This window comes from Drosophila elegans, unplaced genomic scaffold (genome assembly GCF_018152505.1).
Source record: "Drosophila elegans isolate 14027-0461.03 unplaced genomic scaffold, ASM1815250v1 contig_476, whole genome shotgun sequence".
Lineage (NCBI taxonomy): Eukaryota > Metazoa > Arthropoda > Insecta > Diptera > Drosophilidae > Drosophila > Drosophila elegans.
In genome coordinates this window covers 15,252,824-15,271,586 of record NW_024545863.1, presented here as the reverse complement: position 1 = coordinate 15,271,586, position 18,763 = coordinate 15,252,824, and the positions used below count along the sequence as shown (strand labels likewise).

General features: G+C 37.8%; 2 protein-coding genes across 3 annotated transcripts; both read right to left on the bottom strand.

Moving 5' to 3' along the window:
- Positions 1 to 293: 293 nt before the first annotated feature.
- LOC108150176 (mitochondrial import receptor subunit TOM20 homolog B) lies at positions 294 to 1,000 on the bottom strand. Its single transcript, XM_017278153.2, has one exon. The coding sequence runs from the start codon at positions 879 to 881 to the stop codon at positions 426 to 428; it is 456 nt and encodes a 151-aa protein (XP_017133642.1). The 5' UTR covers positions 882 to 1,000; the 3' UTR covers positions 294 to 425.
- Positions 1,001 to 3,258: 2,258 nt separating this feature from the next.
- Positions 3,259 to 18,423, bottom strand: LOC108135955 (tachykinin-like peptides receptor 86C). Of its 2 annotated transcripts, XM_017256918.2 has the most exons (8): positions 17,855 to 18,423; positions 8,618 to 8,763; positions 8,193 to 8,406; positions 7,947 to 8,081; positions 5,483 to 5,563; positions 4,720 to 5,067; positions 4,542 to 4,660; positions 3,260 to 4,379 (listed from the first exon to the last, which is right to left on the bottom strand). In XM_017256918.2, the coding sequence occupies exons 1-8, from the start codon at positions 18,034 to 18,036 to the stop codon at positions 4,093 to 4,095; spliced, it is 1,512 nt and encodes a 503-aa protein (XP_017112407.1). In that variant the 5' UTR covers positions 18,037 to 18,423; the 3' UTR covers positions 3,260 to 4,092. The 2 variants fall into 2 exon arrangements, with proteins under 2 accessions (XP_017112398.1, XP_017112407.1); XM_017256909.2 differs by having other exon boundaries at positions 3,259 to 4,660.
- Between the last annotated feature and the right edge of the window lie 340 nt (positions 18,424 to 18,763).

Here is an 18,763-nt window from a genome sequence, read left to right as displayed (position 1 = left end):
ATCTAAAAATTGTCGTTTCCGACATACTTATTTTCTTGTTAAAAATTCTGTTATTATTGACATGGAAACCAAACTCGGAAAGCAAAAACCTTGACTGCTGCTTTAAAATTGCTTAGCCTGGCTAAGCAATTCCTCATCCCACCAATCAACGATCGAAATGTGGATAACATGGCAAAGGAAAATTTTACGCTTGACATTATAATCGAAGTCATTAATTTGCCAACTTGGCTGGTGGCTGCAAAGTTTCCCCAAAAATGATGGCCAAGTTGGCCGTGGCAACGAACAAGACCAGATACCAGTATACGTTGTATGTATTTGCCCGAGATATGTGAACCAAGGAATGTACTCCGCTACACTCTGCCACTCAGACTTCACAGAAAAGTTTTCCAATTGCTCGAGCCTTAATTTTTGGAGCACAAAGTAACCTATTCGAGGGCGTCGATTCCTGCTCCTCCCTCCTCGTCCATGATGACGGAGGAACTGCGCTCTGCCGACTCGTAGGCGTGCATTTTGATCAGCATCATGGTAAAGATCTCCATGGGCAGCGTGTTCTGCAGCACCTGCAGCAATTTTCCCGGCTGGCTGCAAACGAGGATCGCATTGATCAGGTGGTCCACTCCGCCCTCGATGTCGCCGTTGGTGATCAGGCCCTCGCCCTTGTGGATCTGGGTCATGAAGTACATCTCAATGTCCTTCTCGCTCATATTACCCGCTGCTGAGGCTTTCAAGGATGCAAAGTTCCGCTGATTGCGGCGCTCGTGCAACTTCCTCTTGAACTCCGGATCGCTGCGACGCTTTTTGTCAAAGTACACGCAATAGCCCATGAACAGCAGTCCTGATATTGCCGCCAAAGCCTTGAAAGTGCCCCCGATTCCAATCATTTTCGAATTTTATGCTTCAGCAATTGTGGTTTTTTTGTGTCTGTTAAAATTTCTGATGTTGGCGTCCGGACGAGACTAGTGTGTACAGCCAAGTGTGTTGACGATCAAATGTAGATTGATAGATAACCCCACACTGCCTTGAATGAAGTACGAGTGTTAGTTCAAAAAAGTTAGACGTTACAAGCGATTGACTTACACTGAAAGTCATAATTTTTAATACTATGCGTATTAAATTGCATGATTTAATATTAAAAACTTTAATTAAAGTCGAAAATATTATATTTAAAATAGTCCCTATTTTATTTAAATACATTTATTTTTTTATTTATCTAAATATGGTTTCAATTTAAATTACATTTTTAGATATTAAAATCAATTCCGAAAATAGTCAAATGAAAAATTTATAGAAATTTGAATATTTTGAGTATTTAAATTGAGTACAAAATATTTACCAATGTAGTTTAATTGTGAGCTGGCCGAACTGGCAATATAGGTAAAACATTGTTTCTAATATTCATCACTAGATATATATATATAACGATTTCTATAACGATTTTATCTATATTCAAAAAAATGACTATTTTCCTTTCAAACCAATCCTGAACGTGGGAGAAGAGCATTTTATCCAACTTAGTTCAACCGCAATTGTTTAATATTATTGATTATATAATCGTTTAAGAGAATACAAACACAATTCTGAAAATGAACTTTCTCTTTTGCAGCCTGATACTTGTTTTTCCATATCGTTTTCACCGTCGCAATTCGCAGGTAAACATTTTGTATTCCAAAAATAAATAAATAAAATACCAATACAGCGGAGCAAGAGGAATAAGTAGCGGATGGTCGGACAGAAACATGGCAGTAGCACTGGCAATGACAGTGTCAGTTAAATTTGCTGGATTCCGCTTTAATTTCAGTAATGCAATTGACCTTTTACCTTTTGGCCAGCTCTTTATTAAGGCAATAACTACTAGGCTCTTTGAGTGAAACATGTATGAAAATTGAGAAGCCATTTAATTCGATATAATACTTACCAATCGAGAGACCTAATTTGCCGCCAGACCACTCTTACTTGCTCTGGCAATTTGCGGTGTGACCCCAGCATTAACCTCAGTCTGTTGCCGTGGTAACGACGATTCGTCTGTACAATGTGTGTAGTATACTACAATCCAACATATGTACCATAGATGGTAACAGAATCTTTTCAGCTGACTTTTGGTTTGCCTTTTCATACCTTAAAGGCTTTTTGCGGCTGCCATGACAATGGGAAAGGAGACTGACAAGTGGGGCAACTGCGTAACAAACATCAACTTATTATGCAAATTGTTATTCTACGAATGGAGCTGAAGCGTTTCGAACCCATCAAATCCTATTACCTCAAATAAAAAAAACGCCTTGTGGGCCACTCGCCGTCCATCGATTTCGTTGTGAGTTCTGTGCAACAAGCAATTTAACGCATTAGCGCCACTTGTTCTCCAACTGCCAGACCAGGCAATAAAAATGTAGCGCTTTGTACTTCGGTTTTGGGTCTGGTTTGGATTCTAGTTGGTGGTTTTGGTTTGGGTTTCGGCCACAAGCCCGTTTCATATGGAAAATACGCGAATGTGCTGCACTGAAACTGTTTGTGATTCAATTTGATAGTTAAATGATTCCCAAGTGGATTTTGATGGGGTTAGGTTCCGTTTTCTGTTTCGGTTACGGTTTCGCCTTGCATTTCATTCAATTACATTCAGTAATCGTTTACCATTATGCGAGTATCTGCTCTTTTTGAAGCTGCCGTCTGTTTGCTTCAAAACGAAATCCTTTAAAATTGAACTATTGAAAAGGAGCTGAAGAAGTGAAAGAGATATTGATATGATTTGAGAGCTTTTGAAAGGATTCGCTTTTTTGGCGAATTTGCATTAAAGGACCTCTCACCCATCGCCACCCAGAATTTGGCGAGGCTAAGTAATAAGTACACCCACATTAGTATGAATTCGTGCATGGCGAACCAACCATTGGTTGAATGGAATCGGACTCTCAGCTTTGCATAAATAATGCGACTGCGAGCATAATGGAATCTAAATTCCCTTTTAGGACTCTTCTAATCATATTACCAGCACATTTTCGCAGGCGAATTAGTATTTGTTCAAGCAAATTAATCCCAAATTAATGTTAATTTTCAGTTTAAATATTTGACTAAGCCCTTGAGGTAAATTTAAATACCTTGAGGTCATAAATACAGCTGCTGCTTCCAATTACAAGGTTTTTGATTACTTACCACTACTGTAAGGCAAAAGTGCCAGATGAAGTGTCGCCTGGTTAGCTTTATTCAAATCAATTACATTTTGATTTTGCAATTTCACAAAAGATTTTCCACATTTATTTACAGATGTCATAGACACAAACCAAAACCAATAACATGAATTGTTCTTCTATTAATAAAGTGAGCTTTAAACAGCTTAGAAAGAGAAATTCCATGATTCGTTTAATTGAATTACTCAAACGAATAGCACAAATATATACGCAGATATATTTATCGGATATACACCGACTGTATTTAAAGACTTGGCTTAGCCTAGATGTTTACAACAGTTAAAACTTACAGCTCTTCGATGGTTAAAGTGTCGATAGATTTCTCTATATATCGTATATACATACAAATTCAATTTATTGGTAAGTTCTTACTTCTTGCTGAAGTATTTTCTTTTGACAACCGGAAATTCGACTTTGCAGTAGGGTGGGTCAAAAGAATAAATGAGGAGAAAAAAAATATTTGCACAAAAATTAGTTTAAAACAAAATTAGCTAACTTAATTTAATTAAAACGTCTATAAAGACAAATAAAGAAAATAATATTTGGATAAAATTAGCAATGAAAACTAAAACCCAAAAATTAGGTTGAAAAATAGTAAGCAATTAATTTTGTAAAAACGATTATGAAGATAACAATCAAATCGCAGTTGACCTTACATTTTTTAATGCATTTCTCAAATGATACTTAATTTAAATTCAATGCGATTGAGCATATTGAATAATATAATAGATTTTTTCAGTGCCCAATATCGACCCACCCTGCTTTGCATGCATGTTTCTTCGTTTTTTAGTAGTGAGTGTGGGTGTATGTACAGGATAGAGCAAGCAATGGCAAATTGCATTTCCCCCGCAGCGAAACGAAGGGCCAGAGCCAGAATTCACAATCCGTTCGAGTGGCAGGACGAAACGGGCCAACATCACAGATGTTTGGGACTGTGCTCCACGGGATTATTGTCCTCGTCGCAGGAGATGTATTTAATTTTCACTCGCTGCCGTTCGCCAACACTGTTGTTGATGGAGAGACAAAGCGGCGAGCTGTTCCCGTCCGCCGGCCGCTCCATGATGCACTCGACGCCCACGCGACTGGCTCCGTCCACCACCTTCAGTGGCTGCGGCGTCCGCGGATCCCGACCAGAGTTGGTGAGCGGCGCCTGCTGGATCTGGGTCTCCATGGTGCTCCGCTTCCACTGGCTTTTGTTCTCCGCTGCGGAATGTTGCGTGGGTAGTGGTTTGTGGTGAGACAAAAGCAACTGGGTCTGGGGCTGGGCCTTGTCGGCCAGGATGGTCTGGATGGTCTGGGTGTTCTGGGTGGTCTGGGTGGTCGGGGGAGAGGAGTTGGGGAGCGAGTGGGCGACGGTGTACCCACCTCTTGTATGCCGGTGCGAGCTGTTCTTGTTGGTCAGCCGGCTCTTCGGCGAGTCGAATCTGTGGCGGGTGAGGCCCACGCAGCAGCAGCAGATGATGCGCTGGAAGTACATCCGGAACCTGGAAGCAAACAGTAGATAATATATATATATATATATTGGAGTTGTCACTCCACTTACCTCTTGTTCATCCAGTAGTAGATGAGCGGATTGACCATGGCATTGGACATGGCCAGCCAGTAGAATCCGAGGTACATGTGCTGCACGTACTTCGTGGATGCCACCTGGTTGTTGTGGTAGGCGTAGATGAAGAACAGGTGGTACGGCAGCCAACATATGGCGAAGATGGACACGATGGCGATGAACATGCGAACCACCTTCCGCTTCGACTTCATCGACTCCATCTGGCGATCCGTGTTCTCGCCGATCGATCGACTGCCCCAAAGGACGCGGCCCATCAGGGAGTAGCAGATGAGCATCACTATCATGGGAATGCCGTAGGTCAGTACCAGGATGATCAGGTTGTACCTAATGAGGGGGGTAAACAATGTATTGAGTTCAATTGTGAATTCATTACTAAGTTTTCCCATTTGTGTGTAAGAAACAACACTAAAAGACCTTTAAAGTGAGAAAACTTTTATAATTTTTAAGTTTTAAATACCTACTTTTAGATTTTTTGATAAGCTAAAAATATATTTAAAACTAAAAAAACCTATCTATGTTTTCTAGTCCTAATGGTAGCTTTTAAGCTGAGAAAATATTTGAAATTTTCTATTTAAAAACCAACCTTATACGGACGATAAAATGAAACTGAGTGTCTTAAAGTAAATATTACAGTCAGTATATTGGCTTTAAAAAGTATAAAACTCATCACTAAACATCTTTGTTTTAGTTAACTATTTTAAAAACATTTGTTCACTACTAAAGGGTCCCATAAACTTACGCATAATCCGCCATCGAAGTGGGATATCTTCCATCAGGCCACATCATGAAACAAACTGTCCGCGACTTTCCATTATAATAGCTGCAAAAGGTCAATTTCAATAGGTTAATATCTGCCCATTAAAGTGCTCATATTTAAGTTCAGGAAACGTATAAATCAAAATTTCAACATTTAATTACGCCCCAGAGTTTCCGCGAACATAAAAAGCTGTCAAGTTTCACGCCTCAGCAGGTACATACTAAGGAAGTGGCAGAAAGGAAGTTACCTTTTATCATCAAATTGAAAACTTAATTTGCCAAATTATGAAGTATTTCATAACTCAGCGTTGCCGAGCACTTAAAAGGGCTGTTGTCCCCGGTTCCCACAAACCCGAACCTGTCTGCTTACCGCCATTTTTCCGTCCATTAATAACACGAAAACTGGTAGACAGGTCATAATTTGACCAACGATGTCGATGGGCGAACCCTGGGACGAACAAGGGATGTATTTCGCGCCAGAATTGATTGATTCATTCCGAAATGGATTGTTGTTATTGAGCTATTTGGTCAGAAATAAGCTTTAAGCCTCGCATAACTTGGTTTGACACGCTCGCCAACAACTTTATTTTGAACAAATTTGCCAAGTAATTAAACAACTTTATGCAGAACGGTACAGAAAGTTGAAGTCTTTCATAATTTAAGAAACATTTGAATAAAGAAAAATAACAAATTCGGAAAGGTAAACGCTTAAATACAAATTTCTAGGTTTTATCCTATTTTATTTTATCGGCTTAAGCCAAAGCTCCTACTCATACTCAATAAAACACTGTAATAGAGTGTGTTATAAAATCTTGGATTAAGCATACCTACCTAGATGAAAACCCCTTTTTGTATAAGATATCCCTGGGCCAATCTGTGCTTTCCTGGTAAATTTTATATTGTTGCAGATTTCTATTTCCTTCGGGGGTTCTTCGAAAATATTCATCCAATTTATACTTTTCCTCGTAGCTCACCCACTCGACCATATATCCCCACTTACACTCCCTTCTAAATGTCCTTGTCAGAATTTGCCATCGTTTTGCTCCGCCCTGGCCATTCTTTATCACAATTTGATATATGAACTTGCCATCTTTATTATACCCGAAGTCTGTTACCCTGGGAAACCTTTTATCCCGACTAGGGCTTTGCCTGCCGAGCGTCTAAATAAAAAATGCTTCAATTCTATTAAACAGGACACCCGCCCGGTCCAGGACGCCAGAAATACACCGTCCCAATGTAACGAATTTGCGTAAAATTCACATGAAGCCGTGGGAGCAGAGGTGACGATGTGATTTAGATGGATGTGGATGCTTATATCAACACCGAAAATGGCCGACAAAAACAAAAAGGAAACATGCAAAAATATGGAAGTATTTTTGGGAAGGTGGAAGGAATTTCATTTTATATTTGTTTGGCCTCTCAAATCGATACAGAAGCCGCGGGAGATGCTCCACTACCACTCCACAGGGAGTCCGGCTTACAAACTTGTTTATGCTTGGCATCTTGTGTTTCACGTTAGGATTAAACAGAAACAAAGGGAACTGCTAGATTGCTGCACCGAAGCTTGAAATACTCTAGAGAAGCCATAGATTTACCGGCGGATTGTTAAGATTTATATCTTTTTGGCTAATGTTAAGGTTCCATCCTCAAGATAAATATAACTTTGGTTTATAGGTGCCATTTATACAGGCGAAATTTTAGCAACAAAGGTCGAACTCTATTATTAATATTAATGTAATGTATTAACCTGTAGAAAAGAACGTTTTATTTCTAATAAAAGAAGCTATCGAAAACCGAAATAATAACAGAATAGAATAAAATACAAACCTAAATTACGCCTTACAAAAATGGCAACATAATGTTTTTGAATGTCATATTTGGACTACTTTGTCGATTTAATTTTGTAAACCAGTGATGTTAGTTAATAGAAAAGGGACGGAATAGAGTTTAATACTCTTTAAATCTATCTTTAATGTTTATAAGTTATTATTATTATTAACCCTTGCCTATTTGTTTTAGATAAAAAGTATTAAAATATTGGGACATTATTTTAAAGCTTTTGGGTATGAAATAATTTCTCAACAAGATGAGTATTAAATTTTTACCACTAAAGTTTCAAAATAATTATAAACTGGTTAAAAAATAAGGGGTAAGACTACAGTCTTAAAATCTTCGGTATAAAAATGAAACTAAAAAATATTATTTAGCATTGATCTATATATGATGTCTGTAGTTTATATTCAAGACACACTTATTGAAACAAAACTTTTAGTTATTTTTGGGTGTAAAAAAAAAATACAAAATTTAAAGATATTCCTGGTTCAAACCTACAAGAAATATTTAATAATTTTCAACTTCTAGGTTTTTTCTTCATACTGTGCCTCTGTTTTGAAGCACAACAAAGAGTAAGACTACCCGCTCAACTTCTGCGGCACTTGCCCACTTACTGTTTGGTCATGATGCTGGAGTAGAGCAGACAGGGCGCCGACAGCACACAGCTGAGTGCCCAGATCAGGACCAGGATGATGCGCACCTTCCGACGCGACGTGCGGCGCTTCAGCGGATGCACAATTGCGATGTATCTGCAGGATGGCAGGAAGCGGATGTGCCGACGCACAGATTAGATGACGCCGAAGGAATTTCGGGGAGTGGGTAGTGGGTGGTGGGTAGTGGGAGTGTGAGAGGAAACTCACCTATCGAAACTGATGGCCACGAGCGTGAAGACCGAGGTGGAGACCGTGACGTTGGCCACGAAATTGTTGATTGTGCAATAAATCGAACCGAATGGCCAATCCGAATTCAGCATGAATATAAAGTTGAAGACGCAGTTCAGCGACGACATCAGCAGGTCGGCGATGCTCAGGTTCAGCAGGAAGTAATTTGTGACCGTTCGCATGCTGCGATGTCCTGCGGAGGCAGATGGCGAAAAGAAAGCACAAAATTAGGGGAAAACACGGAGAAGGACGAGAAAATGGAATGGACGTGATGGCCAAGACAAAAATCGTTACATATTAGGGAGATGGAGTTTGCTGTCTACAGCCAATGTGGTCTATACGTGATGTTCTCACAGTTTAAAGCGGCTTGCCGGCATCGACCATCGACCATCGACGAAGCTTACCTGTTACAATCCAGAGTACAATACCATTGCCGGCAATGGCCACAAACATCATCAGGCCGAAAATGATGGCCCAAATCGTTTTCTGCTCCCATGGCAACTCGTACGGTCGTGTCGGCGATGGAAACAGGCACTCGGTTAGAAAGTCTCTGTGGGCGAATCCAGAACAGACACAATGTTTATTGCAAAATGTTCTTAATTGTATGTAAGTAAGTAAGGAGCGGCTGGTGAAAACAAATTTAGAGGAAACAAATGTAAGGAACGTAAAGTATTTTAAATATGTATTTCACCTTTCCAATATTTTTTTAATAAACTCTATAAAATGTCTAACATCCAATATTATTCAAGAAACATATCTTACGCATGATTCCAAGGCAGGCAAGCTGAAACGCATACATTTCTAAATGTTTAGATAACTTTTTTTTGCAGAGCAATGCTCGAAACAATTTATACAAATGTATAGCAGTCATAAAACTGGTTAAAAGGTTATTTAAACACTAAGACTCTTCGGCTTTGCCACACAAACACTTAAATTAAACGCATATTTCACAGAGAGAATCTCTTTGTAGAATAACTGACTTTAAGCCAACTTTTTTTCGGCCACCCTTCAGGGCAAACAATATTTGGCAAATTCAATCACAGAATGGCTGAAAGTTTGCGATTTGACAAACCTTTTCAGAGCTGCGTGTGCGTCTGTCTATGCCGAAGCAATAACAATAGGGAATCAATGAAGCACAAGCTGCTGGGCGAAAAGTCCTTAAAGGAAACTTGCCACAAAAGAAGTGTCCTTTTCGACATTGAAGCAGCAGGAGAACTAGCAGAAATCCTGCGGTAATCGCATTCGAATGACATCCGTTGGCCAGCGAAAACGGTAAGGAGGATCGGAATGCTTGTTCTGTGAAACTGGGGAGCCGATTATCGTTTCAGCCATTATGCTTCTGGATGCGAATGAACATGTCACTAATTATTACGAACGCTGTCATTGTCTTTGGAACCTAGTTGGTGGGCTTCCTTTTGATTAGCTTGTGGTTGCATGAATGGTAAATACCATTAATTAGAGGAACGTTGTTCGGTGATTGCCATGAACTAATCCGCTGACTGCTCCCGATTCCCATTGTCAGTCGGTTCTCTTTGGTCTGAGTGCCACAGGGCGTATGAGCAATATCAATATCGTCTGGTTTTCTATTTGCGACGGCCTGTTCAAAATGCAGCAGACACAATTCCAATGAAAATTCAATAAACGAATTGTTCACATTCATCCATTTTCATTCCGATTGCCAGTTGCCTCTCAGGCATCAAATTTCCCACTTTCCTTTTATGTATCTGTAAGCATGATTGATGCCCTGATTGATTGGTATTGTTTGGGTCACAAAATTTTCGACTAGCCGACAATCCACATTACATTGAAATTAATTGGGTTCTGTGGTCGCAATTAAATCCCCACAAGACCGATAGGATTAAATTATTATAAATTGAAATTGTTGCATGTATTCAGGCTTCTTGTTTTACACATTTCACTTTGGAGTGTTGACAAATGAAATATTGGTTTGTTGCAATTTACCATGTTGCCACATAACTCTGAGTTCATATCAATAAAATAGAAACAAAATTCTTGTCGGTAAACTTTTTAATTGTTTTAACCAATTGAGTTATGCATATGTTTCTGATTTGAAGAAAAACCAACACAGTTTTATTTAACCACGGAGAGAGTTTTTTTGCAGATCGCATTTACTTGAAAATAATAATAAAGAAATTGTTAGAATGATATTTATTCTTCACGCCAAAGCCACAGAATATATTAGTTCTGATAAATCAAATTAATATATAGTTTAAATATAAATATTAAAATCAGCTTATTTGTTTTTTTTTTCAAGGGGTTATTACACACTGTGTATATCAAACATTTTAGAGTGTGCCCCTATAATTATAGGCATATCACATTTCCAGCCAAGCTACTGCCCATAAATGCGCTTACATTTAGCAACAATTCGTTTCTGTGTTTTGCTGACGGCTCGATATATATCACATTACATCCCATTTATTTATTTGCGATTGGTTTATCGATTTAATTAGACATTTAGCGCTGTGCAGAAACAAACAAGAACCTCATTAATTACATAGACATTAGCGCTGACTAACAATGGTTTATAATCAGTATTAGGCATATGCCATGTAATGCCCAAATATAAACCATGTTTTTGATAAGCGGGCCTAAATAGGTTTACGTAAAATATGTGCTAATTTGACTGCCATTGCCATATCAGTTATTATTAATATGCACGAATTTAAATGGACTGTAATTAGCATTTTCATTTCATTGACGGAAATTTATTCACGCATTTTAATTGGCTCAATGCACGCCAAATGCCGAAAGTATTTCCGAATATTTTTCATATGCATTTGCATATTTTTCCAAATTTCTTTAAAGTTAACAAACAATTCACCCACCTTTTAAACGTTGCCTACCTTTTGAGCTTCCCAACTTTGGCCGTTTTTCTATTATGATAATTGCTGTTGTCTGAAGAACTTTTGGCTTATAACAAACGTTGGCAAGAAACTTGCCAGCAGATTTATGGCCTCGTGCGATTGCAGTTGACTTTAAAGGATCCTGGCCAACGGAGAACAAAGAAGGGAAGCCAAGTACTGCCTTGGGGTGGTGTACGTTTTCAGCCTAATTTAAGCAAATTTAAGTTGATTAACGTAATTTGTATTTTTCCTTTTTTGCTCCTCGCTTTTGTTGCCTAATTAAGTTTGATGCCATTATAAATCCGTGCTAAACTTCAGTTTGTTCCTGTTATTATAATAATCATCATTCACGGACGGAAGTGTTTCGGCATAAAAAGTGAACTAATTACTTCCGTTGGGAAGTGTTCGACCATTTTTACGTAGTATAGTACTTATAATTTGTGTGGCGTTTACAAGAACTTCAACCAATGACAGTGGGGAGCCTCGGACGTTTTCCCCCAAAAAATTTTTGGCTGTAATAACTGCCGGAATTTGGCATGGCTTTCCTTCCGTAATATTTTTGGCCCTGTGACATTTTCTGGGGAAAAAGAGAATTCCGTAAATTTCTATAAAATTGTGCAGCGCATTTGGCACGCAAGAGAATTGGTTTTTTTTTCGCAAAAGTCCCAAAAGTGTCAGCTGCTTTGATTCGTTAAAGTAAAGGAACTTCGGGTGGCTTTCCGACGGAAGCACAAGAATCAAAATGATTGGAATACATTTTTTGCAACTGTGATTTCATACTGATTGAATGGATTTCATGGTTGTTTAATTTTTCTATATGTAAGTGCACACATTCCATTTTGCCGACATACAATTTTCCACTTAAACGATTTGTCCTTATGTTTAAATTATGACCCCAAAGGGGTTGTAATTATTTTAAATCAATGAGCAATTATTTGAATCATTACATTTGGCATGAATAAAGCCATGCAAATCTATATACATTGGTTATTTTGAATTGCATTTAATAAATGACTTAACGACATTCAACTAAAGTCTCAAAACAGATTACTTTTGTTTTACTTCGAGCCAAATAAAGTGAATTATGAATTGAGTTGTCCCCGCTAATTAGAAACATTTAAGAAATTACCATCGATTATAGTTCAACCTTCGGCAATTTCCTGTCCAATGGTGGTGCAAGCAAATTGCCAGTCATTAGGCGACAGGCCGAAGAGTTTATCGTCGCACTCGAGAAGGTGAGCTTCGTACATTAACTTAGTTAATAGTCGTCGACCCCCCGTTTAAGTCCCCCCGGGGGCCCGGTTACCCCTTTAGCCCCCCTCGGTGTACTGGCAAATTGCGCTCTATTTTGCCCGGAGCTGCTTCAGTACACATGTTTCGCATTCGCAACTCGCGCTTTATTATATGCCACTGAATATTTTATGCATGACGAACCAGCGGTGCAACCCAAATTGGCGGTATTGCGGCTACTTTATTTCTACCTTCTTCGATTCTCCGGTTGCCTGGTTCACCGGTACCTTTGGGTTCCTTTACCAGTCACTGCACAAGTAAGAGGTCGAGCCCAAGGTAGAGCCAGGTCCTCAATCCTCGGTTCTGTGCCTGTGGCTGTGCAAGGAGCACTTTGAGCATGCGGCACGCAGGTTGCAAGTTGGGCCGCAGTGTTTATAGTTCAGGCGGTAACTTGTGCTGCCAACGCCAGTTGCCAAAGTCGCAAAAGTTACGGAGCTGCAAGTGTCACGTAACTTAAAGGCTCTCAGCATAAAGTCGCTGAAATACTAATTTACTCGGGCAACGAAGTGAAATTGAGGGGGATCTAAGTGCTCTGTAATTGGATTTCTTCTAGATACATCTTTCTAGATGCATATTTCTAAACCTGTCTCGACTTATTTTTACTCCATGGCTAACAGAGAACTATGAAAACAATTTGGGATTAACGCACTTTAATTCTTTAACCAGTTTAAAAAAAAAAATTGCTTAATTTTCGATGGAAAAAACTCAACGAAGTGATCGAAATAATCACAAATAAAACTGTTGTCCACAATGTGCATAAAAACAAGCAGCGTGTAAAACAAATATAACTCAATTCACTCTTGCCCACAAATAATATGTAATTTGTAAGTTTGTCAGTGGCAACAGCTTGCAAAAGTTTTAACCGCTTTAAAATATTAAATTCTTTAAAGCTTAAACATTTTTAAGTCTGTCTATTTCAGTTACAGAAAGGCTATATTTCAGGAATAATTTATTAAGCTCTCCCAAATATTTGACTTATTTTCTTACAGTGCCGGCTTGGCTCATGTGAGCGGTGACACAACCAGCAGATAAGTTAGGTCTAAAGTTCATCGATGCCTGACAAATGGTAGCTGTCACAAACACCAACCTCTACCATCCTCCCACCAGAATCATCATCGTAGACAGGGCAAAAACAATGCAGTAGGGCAGGCACTCGACGGCACTTCGACACGCTCCGCAAATGAGGCCATTTTCAATTTCAGAATTTATGAACGGAGGTGGTCACGGTACCCCCAAAATCCCCCTGTCCTTGGGCCCTGGAATCCTTGCCATTGCCGCATCCTGCACACATGCACTTGACAGAGCATTCGAGAGTGTTGATGACGATGGTGGCAGGACAATGCGTAAATGAAACTTTCCATGTTGTTTGCCATGGAGTGGCCATTAAATATTCATGCCTCTGTCCGAATATCTGTATCATTGGCGGCCTTGCTGTTATATATATATAGTTGCCCGTCGCCCGAAAACCTGGCTGCAAATTCCTCCTCACACACTGGGGACTTGTTTTATGTTTGGCGAGAAAAAGTTAATTGAAAAATTTGTCATATGCAAATTACTCAACTTGTACAACAACTTGTGCCCTTCTCGGCCAGTCCCCTTTTGAAATGGCCGGCATTATTTCAGCTCATCCATCCCAGGCTCCTGAGCACTTTATACTGAGCTGGGGCTTAGCCATCGATGAATAGACATAAACAAACTGTTCCTAACTGCGTCACGCAGGAGTTGTCCTTTCGGCTTCCTTATGCCTTCTTTCCGGACCTAATCCAAACAATTTCTTTCGACTTTGAACCGGAATGTTACAGTTGGTGGCGTCTCAAAGGAGTTACTTAGCTTTTTTGGCCGGCTACCATGGCCATTTTGAACATTTGCTAGATAAAGTACACCCTTAAAAAAAAGTTTTGTAAATGGTTTGGATTAACCCTTCCAAAAGCACGAAAAGTATGGTCCAAAATAATTTACGCATGAACAAAAATATCTTTAAAAAAACTTTGGTTTCTCAACTTTAAACAATGTAACCTTAAACTTAAAATAAAATATTATATATAGATTATAGATTATAGATTTTAATTTTAGAATTAAGTTTAGAAATACAAAATTTTAATTGTGCCAACTATTATGCAATATTATCATCTTATCCTCAACAAACTTTTTGTAAGGGCATTGCAAATTCGATGATTTCCAATGTCGATAAGCGCATCTTGTTTTTATGAGAACCATCCGTTCTGATTGGATTTGAGTCTGGCCATAAAAATGGCAAAGCCCCGATGGACACCAACTGCAGCAACAACAGGCAGGACATGGCCTAATGTCGGTGTGTCCTTTGTTGTGCTGTGCTGTTATCATTGGCCAAATATCAAAATCAATAAGCGTACGAAACACCATAAACATCAAATTCAAAAGGATATGGTCTCTTTAAATCGACTGGAGCAAACGATTGTATCGGCTTGCAATAAACCCAGGCATTGCGACTACGCCACGTAGTCACTCAAGAGTGTCCACAAATCCCATACGCGTGACACTGTCAAGTTCTTTCCATCAATAATCCATGGGAAATGTCCGAGGCATTTCCCTTGATTGAAGCAAACATAATGAGCTTAACTCGAGACAAGCGACAGGCAATTCACCTGCTCAACAGCCCTTGGTCAAACAAGGGTCATACATAGTGAAAAAGTTTAGTTTTCTTTAGTAATTCGTCAATTAGGTAACAAAAGCAGATCTTATAGCATTTAAACACAATGACGGAAGTTTAAAGTTGAATGAGTTAAAATATAATTGGATGCTAAACAAAAAAAACGATATTATATTTTTAGCAAGAATTAATTGAAGACATAGTGAAAATACAACAAAACAATTCATTTGGATCTATAATTTTTTGTTTAGTTAACCATAGGTTTTACTCAATTGGCTAAGCAAATATTGTCTTAAGGTAGCAGAAGTAGTTTGTTTAGATATCAAAGTTAGAAAATAAATTAAAATTTTTAAGTATTTCGAAAAAATTATTGAACGATTTAAAAAAGGTAATATGTGAACTCTGGTGAAAGAATTTCTGACTAGTAACAATCAGTTAAGGTAATTAAGTTAAACATGACCTTACTTTCTTTCTGTGCATCTTTTCACTTTCTCTTTGGCTGGCATTCACAAAGAGCATTAAATCTCGAGGCTTAGGACCCAAATATAGAACATTGAACAACAATTGCAACGCCGCTTTGTTGGTGTCAAAGTTTTTCAAGGATTTAGTTCGGGTTGGGCAGCCGAGAGCTTTGCATTTGTCGGAATTTAATTATTTTTTTCGCTTTTGCCCCTTTTTGTAGTTTGTCACCTAAAGAGTGATGTTGGGGAGGAAACAATTAGTAAAATTGTGTGTGTATGAGTTTGAAAAGAGTCCTTTTAGCTTATTGTGGCACTAGAACACTTATTCTACGTAAAATGAAAGGGAATAATTACATGGCAGTTTTTATTTTTCACAGAAAGAGCATCATTAATGACTTTAATTTAAATGTTTAAAATAAGAAAGGGAAACAAAGAGCGCTTTAGGTTGAATTTCAAGTTTCTCCATCGGTTGTTTTTATTTTTTTATTGTTGGGGACTTTTTTAAACTAACTTTTATATTTTTGTTCTTTTTTACCCATTTATTAAATTAAAAGTTTCAAGCTATCAATTTGAATGGGTTTCAGGTATGTGAATTGTGATTATAGTTATAACCCAACGAATCGACATCTTGAATCTCATTTTATCTATTTTTAATTAATTGCTTAACTCCTTTCAAAAGCTTATTTGCAAAAAAAGTTAAAATTTAAGTACAAGCGGTTACACAAAGAGAATAAAAAGCGTAAACAACATTATCTCCTCTCGAAATTTTCCATCGAAAAACAATTGAAGGACATCCGAACAAACAAAAGCCCATGGAATGAGGTTCAGAAACAATTCCAATTTGAGGGTTTAATTAACCAGGCGCAGACAAGACTAAAATTGATAGATTGATCAAATTAAGGCAATGTCAAGTCAATTTTTATCCTCTGGCTGGCTTTCCGACCGATTGGCCTCTTCCTTCTGTTTGTATTATTTTTGCCAAGCTGTAAACTTTTGAATTATTACGCAATAGTCGTATTTACAGCCAGCTCGTTAATTTAACTTTGCGGTTATTGCGGAAATTTGATTATTAATAGCTCAAACGTTGTAAGTTCTTGAAAAGCGGAGAGTAATTACGATGATTAAAACATATTAATAACGCGTTATATGTGGCTTTATCAGATCCTTTGAGCGCCTTGAAGACCAATTCATTCTGTTAATTATTACTGGTCTAGTTGTTTGGTTGTTTGGCCTTTGACTAATTAAGCTCGTTTAATGGAGCACTTGTAATGATTGGTAAACTAAACAATGAAGATGAAATGTATTGCTATTAATCAATGTTAGATCTATCTGGTGTAACAAAGGCCTTTAATTGCGCCAAAAACTGTAAAACGATTGCGGTCAGGTTTCAATAATGCTTTCAACACGTTGACTGCCCTTAACGGCAGTTAAAAACAAAACGAGAATCCATATATGTGCACAATACTTTAAAATAAATAACAATAATATATAAAATCAGCAATAAAACTAGCCTTTAAATCCATTTAATTAAGTTTTTGATTGATTATATAAAAATGCAATCTAGTTTGTTGTTTGCAGTATTTTTTGTCGCACTGCTTTACAAATATGTCATTTTAATCACGTTGTTGCATGTAATAATGACATTTTTATAAATTTAAAGTTCACAGTCGTTCAGCGCATGGACGTAATTAATAAATAACAATAAGGTCCAGTAAAAGAAAAGTGTGAAAACACCCCTTTAAGCATTTTATAGGCCTGCGTGACCTAAGCCAATATGTTTACCTAAAAAAAAAAATTTGATTAAACGTAAACAAATTTACCCGCTCTAAAGCGACAAGTAAGGGTCTTAAAAATTTTAGAGAAAAGCACACTCAGAAATATTTCACTTATGTAAATTCAAGTTGATAATCTAAAAAGATTAGCTAAATAATATTAGTTCGGGCCACTAAAAGTATGAAGAAAAATGTATAATATATTATTATTTTAAATTTCTTAAAGAAATATAAAAAAATAAATTTTATACCATTTTAAAATTGTAGGTTAGTTTTAATTGATAATAAAAAATAGCATATTTGCTATTTCTGTAAACTTTAATTAGCTATAAATTAGATGGCATTTTACTGGTAGTTTTTTTTTTATTCCAGTATAGCGACCTAACGAAACGGCAAACACGTTTATCAGCTGCCAAGCCAGGCAAACTTTATTCAATTTAGGAGCCAGCCGCGAATAATCTGTTGGCCCTCATCAGCGGCAAGTTCGCGGGTTCCGCTAATGGATCCAAACCCTACTGTTTATTTTGCATAACTTTGGGTAGGAAGCTAGAGGAGGGATTCCGGGCAAACAAGTCTAAGTCTACAGAGAACTCGAGTTGCCTGTAATTAAGAATATACTCACTTGGCCTCGTTGATGCTCTGGAGATTATCCCGGTTCTCGATGATGCTCGACAGGAGGCTGACCACCTCAGTTCGGTTAAGACTGCCCAGCAGAGTGGTGTTCACAATGCTGTTCAGCTCGAAGCGCCGGACGGCGAGGATGGTGCAGTTGACCAGCAGCTCGGTGTCCACAATTTCCGACATTTTCCAGTCTGTTGTCAGGGTGGGCGGTATGTTGCTTAATGATCACGCTGCACTCTTGCACCATTTAATGAAGCGGAACCATAGAAACCATTCGGCTGACAGATTTTTCAGAGAAAAATTCTCCGTAATAGCCAAGCTTTTACTTGTGCCACTTCCTCTTTAGTCTTGATCCTCTTTTGTGGGGCTCTTTCGAGGGATATTTCCTTTTATTTTCAGTCAACAACCAGCCACATGTATTCCGTTTTTAAAGTCTTGGTCAATGACAATTTGCACTTAAGACTGCATGTGGCCAGATGGCGTCATTTGACTGAAACACTTTTTTTGATTTTTATTTAAATTAATTTAGCACCAAAGCTGGCGAAAATCATTTCTTTATTTAATTTTGTTTTTATATAATTTATTTAGTTTAATTCAATTTATTTTATTTTATTTGAAAAGTTCTTAACGCTACAAGTATACAATTTGTAATTTAATGCGCTGTTACACAATTTAATTTAGTTTTATAATTCAAACCGAGGTGTATTTATTAAAGAGGTATTATATTTTTATGTATTTTTTGTATCCGGATTTTAATTATTTAATTAATTATTTTAATTAATAACTAAACAATGTTTCACTGCATTAACAGCCGTCATTTGTTTTAAGTACAATTAACATTTTAGCCACACAAACCGTAATCAGCTTAACACTATTAATAGAAGCTTTATATAGTCACTTTTTAATTATT

Coding starts and splice junctions, on each gene's coding strand:
- LOC108150176 (XM_017278153.2), bottom strand. CDS start 881: ATGATTGGAATCGGGGGCACTTTCAAGGCTTTGGCGGCAATATCAGGA.
- LOC108135955 (XM_017256909.2), bottom strand. CDS start 18,036: ATGTCGGAAATTGTGGACACCGAGCTGCTGGTCAACTGCACCATCCTC. Junction 8,764..17,854: donor CAGAGCATCAACGAGGCCAA/GTGAGTATATTC, acceptor ATTCGCCCACAG/AGACTTTCTAACCGAGTGCC. Junction 4,661..4,719: donor TACTACTGGATGAACAAGAG/GTAAGTGGAGTG, acceptor GTTTGCTTCCAG/GTTCCGGATGTACTTCCAGC.